At 43.7% G+C, this 15,035-nt stretch overlaps 1 protein-coding gene across 1 annotated transcript in view; it reads left to right on the forward strand.

Annotated features, from left to right (window-relative positions):
- mei1 (meiotic double-stranded break formation protein 1) overlaps positions 1-15,035 on the forward strand; it is a gene marked incomplete at both ends in the record, with an annotated part of 379,667 nt that overhangs the window by 175,339 nt on the left and 189,293 nt on the right. The window contains one exon of the mRNA XM_084329092.1: positions 10,032-10,182. Within this exon, the coding sequence (XP_084185218.1) occupies positions 10,032-10,182 (151 nt within the window). The remainder of the gene's footprint in view (positions 1-10,031; positions 10,183-15,035) is intronic.

The following is a 15,035-nucleotide window of genomic DNA, read 5'->3' on the forward strand; positions in this document are numbered from 1 at the left end:
GAGTTGGTGTTTGGTTTACATGCCTCAGGTCAGTGCCGACCGAACGCCAGCAATGCCAACTTGAAGCCGTGAGGTGACCCTCACAATACCAAGTACTGGGCCCTATTCCCCGTACCTGGTTCAACTAAGTCGATCAAAAGTCCCATTAGCCAGATTCAATTAACCCGATGAATAAATCCAGGCTTTCCCTGTTCCTCGAAGGTGGTTTCACTCTCGTTAATTCGAACCAGACTTGATACTCAGGATAATTGCGCGCCTGAAAAGACTACAGGTGTCGACCGCAGAAATCCTGATTTTCTAACGGCATTGATTGATTGATTGATTGATTGAAAACTTTATTAACAGATTGCAGAATGGGTACAATACAGTACGGCTCAATAGCCTCGCTGACAAGTTAAATGCATATCTATAGGCACATTTTAAATCCCTCATTACCCCAATCAATCAGATTATATTTCTTTAAATGTGCCTGCTGGCAGTAGACTTAATGGAATGAATAATCGAATGAGATCTTGCTAGCGAAAATTATTAGTTCAACTCTTTCAGAATAAGTAGATAAAAACAAGCCCAAAGAGTATCTAATTGATATGAATTAATAGATACTTATGAGGATATCTGTACTGTATGCGCTATCATGTACTATATAAATACATGGTTCCCAAAGTTTTCAAGGCGCGACCCACAAAATAACGTGTCAGAGAGGCTTGGAGGCTATACAGTTTCACTATTAATCAGGTTTTAATCTGTTTCGGACATCATCCAGACATGCATTGAATTGATTAACCTTTGGTTTATACCAGTGACACCTCATGTTCGTCACCCTCTTGTTCATCATCAGATAACAGTGCTCAAAACGTCAAAGGCTAATTTAATTTCTCAAGTCACGTCCATGTCATCAAATCCGTCAAACAGCGCATCTCCTCAGACATTTTAATCCCAGTTACAATATCACAATAACATGTGAGTGACAGTGATACAATTCAACAATCCACAGATTCAGATTCTTCGTAATTCATATCCACAATCCACACATAAAGACGCTTCAATTTATGCTTGAATGAAACACAATTCGGGCGCTCCGTTAAGCAAATACATCCACAGCGGAGAATATGAAACTAATCAGAGCCAAGCGCCCAATAGGTTTCATTCATTAAAAATATCCCCGTGGGATTCACATTTGCAATGCTCCGCGAGGGCTGTATCCGTATAACTATGACGTGCATTATTTAGGACAAAGTAAATCCATAGGCTGAATATGATTTATTATCAGCATTTAGGTCTATTATTTTACATTTCAAAAGCCCCCTCTAGAAAAACTAAGCACAAAAACATAATTAAGAATGGTATAATAATGGGATCTGTGAGGAGACCTGGCATTTATTTGCAAGGGCGTGGCCAGTTTATCCATCTAACTGAATTAAACCCTGCGCTGGAGCAGGTTCAAACATTCTGATCTGTTGCCATAATGATTTAGACAATCGCGCTTCCGCGAACCGAAATGTCTAGCTTATGTCAAGTTATCCTGAAAATTATCCGGCTAACTCAGTTAGCCAGGTACGAGGAACAGGGCCCTGTACTACTTAGGCTGCTATCTGTATTTGTGTGTCATGCAATACCAGTATCAGCACTGGTGCAGCAAGTCAGCCCCTATTGGCGTTTTAGTGACCCTTACTTTAGCCAAGTACTTTGCTAAAACACATGACCTCTATCAGCATGGGTGCAGCACTGGAGGTCAGTACCTCCATTCTTGCCATGTTTGTTAATACAGATATCCTTGTATTGAAAGCGCTGCTTCTCCAGCTCCGCCTCTGCGTCAGCGCTGCTCTGTGGCCCGGGGCGTGGACTTCTAAAGTACATATTTTTTGACGACAGAGATAAAGGGGGGGGGGGGGGGGGGTTCTTTGGAAAGCCTAATCTGTCTCTGGATCCTCACCCCGGCGTTTCCCCACGGGGCCTGGATGAAATCTCTGGCTCGATGAGACCTCACAGAGAAGCGTAGAGCAGCTTTCATCCAGGCCCTTATCATTAGGGCACGTGTGTCTTGTGTTGTATTATAAATGGAGCCTCGGTCCAGTGTGGCCCCACAGGGCCTGCTCTCTGCTTCTCTGTGTGGTCTCATCAAGATTAATGGTAGCTGTAGCAGAGATTTACATAGCGTGGGAGGGTTGTATGTGTGTGTGTGTGTATGTGTGTATTTTTGTGTATAGAGGGTATACACTGATCTCACCTTCCCACTGGAATACGCCCCCTGGACTCGGACTGAGTGGCAAAACATGCTGCAACATGGCTGCCTGCCTCTTTTCTTTAGCTTCCGACTGTCTTGCTCCGATTTCTTGTAGAATCTACGTGTGCAGTCAATCACACAACAGCTTGTTCCCATTTTAGATGTTTTCTTTTGTGTTTTCATGTTAGTCTTTCAGTGGGTGTACTGTGACGTCCCGTGCATACCCTCTAGTTTGTGTATGTGTGTGTGTGTGTGTGTGAGAGAGAGATAAATAGTTTGCTATATCAATAATCCCCTGTAGCACATCTTCTTGATTTGCAGACAATGTTTGCATGTGTGCACGTCTATGTGTGCATGTGTACATGAAAATGTTTGCTATTTTTTGTGTATTCAAATGAGTAGCCTAATGTGTTCGCCCATATCTCTGTGTACATGTGGTTTTGTCCTTGATTTATGTTTGTTTATGTTAGCTTGAGTGTGTGTGTCTCAGCTTGTTTTCTTGCGTGTGTCTGTGTGTATGCATGCACAAAGTGCACGTGTGTTTGTATATTTGTGCATGTGAACATTTGTCTAAGACTACTATGTATGTGTCTGGCTGAACTGTAAGTGTGTGTGCATGCATGTGTGGGTGACTGGCTGTGTGTGTGTGTGTGTGTGTGTCTGACTGATTAACCGACTGTGTGTGTGTGTGTGTGTGTGTGTCTGACTGATCTACTGACTGTGACCATGTGTGTGTGTGTGTGTGTGTGTGTTTCTGTCTGACTTATTAACCTCTTAAGCCCTAGCCATATTTCTTGGTTCTTGGTATCTAGGGACCTCAGGGAATGTATTCCGAGTGTCAAAAATATGTGTATGTTACTATGCTTGAGTAAATTGTAATGAACCAAAGGAGAATAGAAATTATTATAATAATCTTTTTCAATCTTTGACGGTGAATAACACCATGCTGACAATGACCAAAAGCAAAAAGATGCCACTGAGCTCATTCAGCACCTTCTTGAGATCAACAAACAAAGGGCAGATTATTTACATGGGTTTTTGTAGATACAGTACACATCTGGACACATGCAATATGAAATATGAATATAGAATATCAGGCCTACCCAGGGCTCGAGACTAACACCGTCCCGTCATCCCAGGGATGATAAAATATGTATTTGGGACGAACAGAAATCCTTCCCGGGACGCAGTCGGGACAAAGAGGATTTTTTTTCCACTTGGAAAATGTCAACTGAGCCGACTGTCAGTGCGCATATCACTGTCACTGGCAAGCGGTGCGCGTCTTCTCAGTGCTCGCTTAGTTGACAGTGGCATGAGACCCGCGGAAATATCTGAATGTTTAATAGAAGGTTTAATAAAAGTTCCCGCGGTACTGGCAGTGGCCATCCTTTCAGTCAAGGGAGCACTCGCAAAGATGCTGCGCTATTTGAAGAGGATTACATTAAACACAGCAGAAGAAGATTGAGAACAGACACAGACTGACCAACAGGGAACTGCATCCAACCCTAGTACAACCCTCGAGTCTAAGGTAAGGACACATTAAAATCACAGAGGTGTAATGTTAATCTATTGGAACTGTATACAGTAGTCAGCTGCTAGATTGCATTCTAGCTAGATAGCGGGCTGCTTGCTAGCTAACGTTTGCCCTGTGTGTGAATAAACGTTACACAGCAGTAATAGCTAACAGTTGAGCAGTTGATTTTATTGTGAGTGTGTATCATTCGCTCAAAGCAGCCCGCCCCATGTTAGCTAGGTGTGTCTGTTATATTGACGAGGCTTGACAACCGAGGTTCAAAGTTAACTTCACATTTATTGGCTGTTAGTTTACATGTCACTTCATGCATCGGACTCCAGCTTACAACTCTGTGTGTCTTGACTTCCTAGTGTGACATCACTCAACTACGTCATCCAAGAGGCTCAAACTCAAACCCAATACATCACAGTTGTCATGTTTTATTACTTCATAAACTATCATATCAGTCCTTCAAATAATAGAGTTGCAAATATCCATAATAATCTACATTAACTCATTCAGCGCCGGAGCTTAATCCCACCGCTGTAAATCAATGGGGGGACTGCGAGATTTGCGAGTCCTTAAAATATATCTTAAATTATAGCTATGGGTCTAATACACCCGTCGATTATCAGTGAGTTGCTTCCAGTCAACATGTACAAAACGGATTGTTTTTTCATCGGTACATTTCCGTTTTTATAGCCTTTTGAATATGAGTATAGTTTGGGTGCTTCTGAGTAATTCCAGAGAAAGACGCGATAATAGCGTTTTAGTGGAATACACTAAACACGTAATTTTTCGCCTGATTATCGAATCTTCCTGAAATCAACGCTAGATCATCATTATTATCTACGAATTCCAATCTGGCTTCAGAACGTCCCACTCCACTGACACATGCCTCCTCTATTTGAACGACCACATCAAACAAGAGGTGGACGCGGGCAAATACTGCGGCATGGTCATGCTGGACCTACAAAAGGCCTTCGACACTGTCAATCACTCCATTCTGATGGACAAGCTAAAAGCAATTGGTTTTGATAGCTTATCAGTGAGCTGGATGCAATCCTACCTGGAGGGGAGAGAACAGATGGTAGAGGTAAACGGTACTCTATCCCCCCCCCTCACAGTGAGCTGTGGTGTTCCACAAGGAAGCATACTAGGACCGCTACTCTTCCTAATTTATGCAAATGACATGTCGTCAGCCTGTGACTGCAACTTGTTCCTGTTTGCGGACGACTCAGCCCTGCTGGTCTCTGACAAGAACAAGTTGCAGGTTGAAAAAACCCTCAGCTCGGAACTAGGCAAAATCTGCATATGGCTCGCTGATAACAAACTATCATTACACATGGGCAAAACAGAGTCCATTCTCTTCGGTTCAAATAACAAACTCAGCAAGACCGACGGCTTCTCAGTTACAGTGGGTGACAATATTGTCACAAGGAAAGACGAAATTACCTACCTGGGTTCCATCCTAGAGGCAAATCTTTCCTGTGACAAAATGGCATCCAATGTAATAAAAAAAAGTCAACCAACGAACTAGATTCTTGTACCGGATCTCCTCTCTGGTAAACAAGAATACCCTGAAGACTCTGGCAGGAGCACTCATTCAAGGGTACTATGACTATGCGTGCACCTCATGGTACCAAAGCACCTCAAAGGCGCTTAAAACAAAATTACAAACATCACAAAACAAACTGGTCAGACTACTACTTGACCTGAACCCCAGAACCCACCTCACCCCTGCCCACTTTGACAACCTAGGATGGCTTAGAGTAGACGACAGAGTACAGCAACTTGCAATGGGCCTGGTCTACAAGATACTATACGACCGGGGTGCCCATGTACATGTCAAAATACTTCCCAAAGGTCAGTGAATACCACAACCACTACACCAGAGGAAGCTCAACAAATCATGTTAAACCCAGATTCGGCTCAAACAAGGGACTAAACACGTTTCGCAATTATGCCACAACAATGTGGAATGCCCTACCCAAAGCTGTAAAGGAATGTGAATCCCTGCCCACATTCAAAACCGCTCTTAAAGAGCACCTACGGGAGGCTGCAATTCGAAACTGGCCACCGTAAATGCCCAAAACCCCCACCACCTACTAATAGACAGTCTCCTCCCCACCGCATGTATATATTCCCTCCCCGCCGTATGTATATTTCTCTCCCACCCACCCACCCCCTCCTAATGTACAGTCCCCTCCCCATCATATGTATATACTCTGTCAGGATCTAGGGGTAACAGTACTGTATATTTGAATACCGTTTATGTCACAAATGTATCAGTACTAAATACCTATATGTCCCTATGCCATAAATGTCATGTATGTTGTGTATGTCATAAATGTCTATATGAATTGAAAATGGGGGACCCTGATGGAAACAAGACAAACGTCTTTCTCAGGTCTGCATCCCCTTAACAATTGTATGTATTGAGCCGTACTGTATTGTACCCATTCTGCAATCTGTTAAATAAAGTTTTCATTCATTCATTCATTCATTCATCCTTCCTCGTGCAAGCATGCAATGTGGTTTAGACCGGCGCCCCCCCCCCCCTGCTGCCACCAACGGCACACAGCCACACATACACACACAGGGAGGGAGGGGGGGATGCGAAGCCTTGCATCACATGTCCCCTCCGATACATGTGGAGGCAGCCTGTCACATCTTCTCACCTGCCAGCGCGGACTCTCATTTGGCGAGGAGTAACGTGTAGGAGGCTCACACTGCCCCCGCCATTTTCCTGACTTTGCTGTGCAGGCGCCCCAACCGACCTGTAGGAGTCGCTGTTCACAACGACCAGACTACCACCCTTCGACTTCCCACCCGCTAACTCTGCCAATTGAGTTAGTATGACGGCCGGCCCAAGCCGGAGGCAACGCCGACAGCCGGATTCGAACCCGGTGTCTCTTGTGTTGGTGACGAGCGCAATGTCCACTGCGCCACCCAGCCACCCTCTATATTAAAAATTTTATATCATAATGATTCTTGTGAAATCTTTCCACCTTTTGACTAAATCAATAAATGTTCTCTTTCTCTACAGAAACAAAGACTGAGGCAACTGAGACTGAGATTTGATGCTCGCTCTCTCTCTCTCTCATTCATCACTCTCTCTCTCACACACACAGTATTAATGTGACAATAATATAAGAAAGGTGTTTCAATATTGTTATTTTTTTTGGTTGTTTTGTTGTTACCTGTTGATCTAATGTGCCTATTGTTAAAATAGATTATTATTTCAAATAAAAATACAATTATTTATTTCCTAATAATTTGAATGGTGTTTTTTATGGCAATAACAACTATAGACGACAAAATCAAAGTAAAGAAACAACATTTAGATTTTTGGGACGTTTTACATTCACTTTGGGACATTTAAAATTGTATTTCGGGGCGGTTCTGGGACGGTGGTGAAAAAAGTTAGTCTGGAGCCCATGGCCTATAAATGGCTTGATTTATGTATAATGTATAAAGTATAAAGCTCTGCCATTTTTACCGGATTGCGATGCATTTTTTTCCTAGACATTCACAGAAAGGTAAAGAAACAATATACTTTGTATTTTATGGCAATAACGTTCAGGTTTGTTTGACCCATGAGATATAATCGATTTTCACATCAATATATTTTTTTCACGTCAAGCGGCTGCAGCTTTGACTGCGGCTGGTGTGAGCTGGGTAGTGTAGTTTTATGAATTTTTACGTCCATCAAAAGCCCTGGGTCTCCTCTTTCTTAGGACTACAACGATTTCATGACGACGTCATGTCCTTGTGTCTAAATCATCCGGTTTCCGATGCATTGCGCAGAGATTTTTATAAGCTCATATTTCGCTAATAACACTTAAAATCATTGCTAATCAAACGTAGTGCTGAAAATATACAATTTGACTGCTGTTTTGATACTCTTGGCTACATTTGAAAAATAGACAAAACATCACTTAAAGGTCCACAATTGTTCACTTTTTGGGCAATTTTACACAATTCCTGTGAGTATGGAACACATCTGTAAGTATTTTTTTTTAATAAAATGCATTGTTTTGTTGCCCTTCCAACGTACAAGCTATTTTTGGCTGGGCTCCGCCCATACTCGCAATGCGCTTTGACTGACACCCACCTGCACTATAGCCTAGCTAAGAGATGGCAGATACGCTAGCACGGAGGAACACCGCAAACGCTAGAGTAAAATAGTAACGTTAATACACTATTGAGACAAACAGAACATATTAGCCAAATTAGAAAAGGGAATAACCTTTACCACTATCGCAAATAATCTGTCTGTTCGCGCACGCATTCTCATATCTGACACTAGTCCGAAGTGCATCATAGTTGTAGACGTTTGGTAAGGGATGAAGGAACAAGGTCCTACTGCTAATGAACTAATTATGACTTATGTACTTACTGATTCGATACTTTCTTTCGGGTCCCGAAGACTTGGTACAGCTCCCTTCTTTAGCAACAGCCTGGAAATCACCCCAGCATTATAAAGTCCTTGATTCTCAATGTCGTCTTTGCAAAAATCCAAAAACAAACTTGGCCCATTGCTTGCGGAGCACGATATCATTAGGAAACGAGTGCAAGGACGTATTCGCTGCTCGGCAGCCAGGAACAGCACATGTATTGCCCGTTTTGCTCATAATTTTAACGCTATGCTAACTTACTCGAATCACTGTTGAACTTCAGTTGATTGTGGGCGGTGGCTACAACCACAGTAGGAGCTGGGGTATGCAGATATTAGCTTAACAGTGATTGGTCAGCCCCCCTTACACGTCACATATCCAGTACATTCGGAATGACTTATTTCAGTAGGGAGAGTTCTTATCACAGCTGAACAGCAGAAACTGCACTTGGTACAGATTTCACATTTTCTCATTGTTGGTACAACCCCACATTGCTTGAAAACAATGCAAAACACTGGAAAAGGCCATTTTAACCTCTTCCGCCCGTGCGGTCCGGGGCCGGACCGCAAATGACATCACATCATAAATCAATCTCTCCAGACTGTCTGACAAAAGTATCGTTTTTTTCCTCAAACGTATTTGTGGTAACCTCTATAAATAATTAGTGCTATCAGGCGATTAAAAAAATTGATCTAATTAATTACAGGATTTGTAATAAATTAATCGCATTTTAATCGCATAACCATTTTAGGCCTGATATTCTATATTCTATAATCATATTTCAAATGGCATGTGTCCGTATGGCAGAATTCAGTACTGTATCTACAAAACCTTCTGTTTAATCATCTTCCATTTATTCATTTGCTTAGACACAGTAGGTTGCAGATGTACGCAGGTGCCTGTAAGTGCTCTGTAAGTGATGACCTTAAACTGAATTCTAAATTTGATGGGGAGCCAGTGAAGGGAAACTAAGATGGGAGTGATGTGGCATGCCTTTCTGGACCTTGTCAGCAGCCTTGCGGCTGCATTTTGGACCATTTGTAGCCGGCCCAGGGTGGACACATCGAGGCAAGTGAACAGGGAGTTACAATAGTCCAGGCGGGATGAAACAAATGCTGAATAATCATTTCCAACTCAGCCTGGGACACAACAGACCAAAGTTTAGCAATATTACGCAAATGGGAAAAAAACAGGTATGTGTCAGTGACTTAGTGTGGTGATCAAAGCGCATTTGCTGGTCAAAGATAACACCAAGGTTTCTGAGTTTAGGCCTCACGGTTGTTGAGAGGATCCCCATGCATGTAGCAACTTTTGAAGTGACTTTGTCTGAACCTATAATAAGAACCTCAGTTTTATCTGCGTTTAGCTGAAGGAAGTTGTTTGCCATCCAATCATTGACAGCAGTCAGACAGTCAAATAGGGCAGACAACTTGTCAGATTGGTCTGGCTTGAATGAGATGTACAGTTGGATATCGTCTGCATAACAGTGGTAAGAGACCTCTTTAAATTGGCTAATGATTATTCCTAGGGGCAGCATGTAAATATAAGTGCAAACAAAATAGGTGCCAGAACAGAACCCTGGGCACACCACAGGACAAGGCAGCAGTTTCAGATGTGAAGATGCCGGCAGAAAAACTCATATCCTGAAGATAAGAGGAGAACCAGTCCAGAGCACTCCCAGTGATGCCAGCCCACTGCCTGAGCCTTTCGATCAAAGTGCAGTGATCGACTGTATCAAAGGCTGCATTTAGGTCTAATAGCTGGTACCGGACTTACAGTAAGAGGTTAACTGACTGTTTGTGTGTGTGTGTCTCTCTCTCTCTCTCTCTCTCTCTCTCTCTCTCTCTCTCTCTCTCTCTCTCTCTCTCTCTCTCTCTCTCTCTTCTCTCTCCAGGCTCCTCCCAGACTCCACAGTGTTCTCCAGTGTAGCAGGGCTGCTGTGTTGTGTTCAGCAGCAGGGTGACTGTCTGCCCTCTCCCTCTGTGCTCAAGTCTGCCCTCTACCTGCTGGCTGTCACACAGGACAAGAGCCCCGACCTCCATTGGGTAACGTCACTAACAGGCCGTTCAATCAGTCAGTTAGTCAGTAAATTCATGAATATATCACTCAGTCACCTAATTGGTCAATCAATCATTAATTAAATCAGGCAGTCAATCAGTCAGTGAATGCATGACTGAATTCATATATCAATCACTCAACTAATAGGCCAATCAGTCAATCAATCATCAATTAAGACAGACAGACGGATATCAAAATGCCTGTCCAAATGTTTAGCTGCCTATTGAGTGTATGAACAACAGTATGCCCAGCATATTTATATATTTACATATTTCCTCAGCTACCAATACACTGCTGTCAACACTGGATATATACATTGTACATGGTGTTTGTGAAAAGTATTTTCTTTAAAATATTCACCAACCATACACAAACAAATATAATATAAACAAATATATACAAATATAAGACTGTTTTTTGCCACAAATTACACCATGAAAAGGGGGGGTTGTCTTATAATAGTCTAGAGATTGGAGGTGGTGTCGTGGAAAACAAACCATTTAGTCACTTTCCCGGTAAGGTTGGTATGAATGGATTCCTTGCAATCATAAGATTCCTATGATATCACTGCTTTAAAAGCTGACCTTAGTATGACCTGCAAAAGACAGTGATGTTGATGAGGGTTGAAAGTAAAGTTAACCAAGTTCAGAAACGAATGTTATCCTATAACCCTAGTTATATGAGTAATAGCGAGCGCTCTGCTCTTAGTGGGATATTCCCCTGTCACCTACTGTGACCTTGAAAGTTTCCTGCCACAATGCACCTACACCTGTCCGGCCACACCCACACCCACTTCCACCCATGTATTTAAGCGAGAGGTGTGACCGTACTTCCGCTCTTCCCTAGTCTTGACCATTATTCGGAAGACAATTAGGGGCCCTCAGTGAGTGACAGCAGAGCGCTCGCTATTACCTTCGTTATATTTCGTAATAGCTCTGCTCTCTGCTCTTAGTGGGACACAAGAGCGGAGCAGGGCGGAGAGCCCGACAAATGCACCCGCTGCGGTCCCCTACAACCATCAGAACACCGGGGAGGGTCCGGGCCCCCCCACCCCCCCCAGTGAGGGGTGGCGGGGGAACAGGACACCGACTGTTTGAAAGAGGGGACAGCACCCAACAAATGCACAGGGTGAGCAGACCGCGGGACTACCCGACCACGCGCCCTGCCCACTACCAGCGAACGTACGTGAAAACATAAGCCTGTGTTACCGCTTCCACACCTCGTGGGGTCGGGGTCGTTAAACCCAGACGCTGCCCGCGAGGCGTCCCGAGGTGATTCCAAACCCCGACCCCACGGGCGAAGCCGTAGCAGCGGGGCGCGAAGGAGGTTCCAGCCCCAAGCCACTCACTTCAACCTTCTTCCTGCCACTCCTGACACCACAATGTGTCTCATACCTATATCCACAATCTGCTCCTCCAGAACAGATTCAACCCACCCACGGCAGTTTGCTAGCAACCCGGCTAATCTCTCCTATCCTCCTACAGCCACTAATACACCTGTCACAGTACGTGGAGGCTTATGGAATTGTCAATCAGCAGTCAAGAAAGCTGACTTCATTACTGCCTACGCCCATATTCAAAATCTGCAGCTCCTGGCTCTAACTGAGACCTGGATAACTCCCAATAACTCATCAACACCTGCAGCATTATCTACAAACTATAACTTCACTCACACACCTCGACCTTCCAGACGGGGTGGAGGCACTGGCCTCATGACATCTCCTTCATGGGCTACAAACTTAACACCACTCCCAGATCTGTCACTCTCCTCTCTCGAATATCATGCAGTCTCTAATCCCTTCATTCTCACCATTGTTTTTTTTCTATCCACTTTTTCTCCCATTTTCAATTTTTCTCCCATCCCAATTTCGTATCATCCAATTCAACCCTCCCCTGTCTCGAACGCTGTTTCTTGCCTCCCACAAGCCGGCTGCAATGTGGACTAAGTCATACATAGCACGAGTCCCCTCCGATACTCGAGGTAACAGCAGTCGCATCTTTTCACCTGCGCGGCGCGATCTTTCAACGCCGCCCCCATCGCTTCCTGATTCTACTGTGCAGGCGCACCAACCGACCTGTAGGAGTCGCTGTCCACAACGCCCGATCCCCACCCATCAGTTTCCCACCCCCTAATACTGCCAATGTGTATTAGTACGGACGACCAGCTAAACTGAAAGCAATGTCGAGCGCTGGGCTCGAACAGGCGAACCCAGCGTCTCCAGTATTCGTGGTGAGCGCCTTTCCCACTGCACCACGTAGCCGCCCATTCTCACCATTGTTACACTCTATCGCCCTCCAGGTCCCCTCGATCACTTCACAGTTGAGCTGGACATGCTTCTAAGCTCCTTACCCGAAGATGGTACCCCTCTCCTTCTATTGGGCGACTTCAACCTGCCTGACTCATCTCAGTCGGCCCCAGTGGTCTCCCTCCTACAATCCTTTGACATGACTCCCACTGCCATGCCTCCCACCCACAAAGCAGGCAACTCCTTGGATCTCATATTTTCCCGTAACTCCAGCATCATTAACACCACGGTAACTCCCCTACATCTGACCATTCCTTCATATCCTTCTCACTAACTCTCATGCTTAACCGAAAGGTCTTCACCCCAACTCAAACCGTCTCACTCAGACGCAACCTGCCCTCCCTATCCCCCTCCACCCTCTCCTCTGACACAGGGCTGTACGCTAAGCTTTTTCACTAGGGGCACACTTGCCCCTAAATGAGAAATTTAGGGGCAAAAATTTTTTTTAGGGGCAAATTTTTAAATAACAATTTACCATTATTTATATCGATTGTTTTTGATTTAAAAAAAAAGAAAAAGAAATTATTTTATATAACTTTTTTTTAATAAAATATATATATTATATAATCATACTTGTAGTTGTATTATCTGCGAGACATCGCCACTACGCAACAAGTCAAAATGCTCGCTATATGCAACCAGCTCCACTGTCTGTCTGTACTCGAGTAGCCTCCAGCTACGGCCAGGATTCTCCGGAGTTGCAGCTGGACCCTATACTGTACAGGGCTGTACGCTAAGCTTTTTCACTAGGGGCACACTTGCCCCTAAATGAGAAATTTAGGGGCAAATTTTTAAATAACAATTTTACCATTATTTATATCGATTGTTTTTGATTTAAAAAAAAAAGAAAAAAATTATTTTATATAATTTTTTTTTAATAAAATATATATATTATATAATCATACTTGTAGTTGTATTATCTGCGAGACATCGCCACCACGCAACAAGTCTAAATGCTCGCTATATGCAACCAGCTCCACTGTCTGTGTGTACTGAGTAGCCTCCAGCTACGGCCAGGATTCTCCGGAGCTGCAGCTGGGCCCTATACTGTAGGGATGTGCATCTCCTCACTGAGGCCGATGCGATGTGCATCTCGATACGGTGCCAACGATACGATACATTAACGATACATTTGAAGCACCGGGCGATGCGATATGATTCACCCCCTGTTGAGATACGATACGATTCGATACGATTTGATTCAACATAATGCGATTCGGGGCGATACGATGCGATTCAACACGATGCAAAATAATAATAATAATAATAATAATAAATAATACAATTTTATGGTATGACAGAGGATTTGGTTGTATTCCTTATATGCAGCTTATATTATTATTAAAAATAAAAGAATCTACTGTAAGACAATTTATATAAAAACTCTTGGGTGCCTAAGAAGACTTTTGCATAAACTGTCTTTTCTATCCACTTTAGCTAAAAACACACGAGAGAGAGAGAGAGAGATATGCCGTAATATTTTATGTTCTATTTTATGATGAACATTTTTGTATATACTATATTTTACAATGATATTTTGTATGTACTTATATCTGTTTGTAATCCATGTTTATGTTTAATATTGCTTTGGCAACATGTAGAAGTACGTCATGCCAATAAAGCCATTTGAATTGAATTGAATTGAATTGAATTGAGAGAGAGAGAGAGAGAGAGAGAGAGAGAGAGAGAGAGAGAGCCCATCCCCGTCTGAGCTGTCGTCGACAGTTGATGATGTCACACACTAGACTAGGTCACTAGGATGCGTCGTCTATACTTTCCGACCTTAGCTCCATTATGTCAACAACACGGAGGCAGCCAGCCTGGATGGATTGCATGAAGCGATATAATTAAGAAATGAATAACCAATAAATGTGAAGTTATCTTTGAACCCCTGTTGTCAAGCGTCTTCAATATACCCCCCCCTCCTCACTAATGGTACTGGTGTTGCAGAGTCACTTTAGTTAGACACTAGTTTAGCGTTAGCTGAACGGCTAACTGGCGTTAGCCAGAGGCTACTAGCGTTAGCATGTTGAGCAATTCTATTCATGTCTCCTCGACTTCCACTGTTTGTTGATAACTGTGACGCGGCTCTCGCCTTATATGTAGTAGCGAAGCAATAGTATCTGCTGTGTGTGTGTGCAGTCACAGTGCACTGCTGACAAGTGGATGAGAGGAAATTATATCAATGCATCGGTTTTTGATGATGCAAAGACGCTACAACAAGATGCATCGCGAGTTCAGCCTGACATTTTGCCGACGCGGGGACTTATTCCACCGGTACACTTGCCCTATCAGAGTGAGTGCTCAGTCGATTGTTCCCGCTGATCATACCTGCTGAGTGCTCACTGCTCAGCTCGCGTGAGTGGCGTCATCACACGCCTTGGATAATTTAGGAGTGAAATGCGAATCCAAGGCTTGAAAGCACTACTCGCAAGCCCGCCCCCAGATAATATTTACCAAACGCAACGGCCAATTAAAGGGGCAATTCGCGATGATATCATCGCAGTGTACAGCCCTGCTGTAGCCTCCAGCTAC

Source organism: Notolepis coatsorum (genome assembly GCF_963971535.1).
Source record: "Notolepis coatsorum genome assembly, chromosome: 14".
NCBI lineage: Eukaryota > Metazoa > Chordata > Actinopteri > Aulopiformes > Paralepididae > Notolepis > Notolepis coatsorum.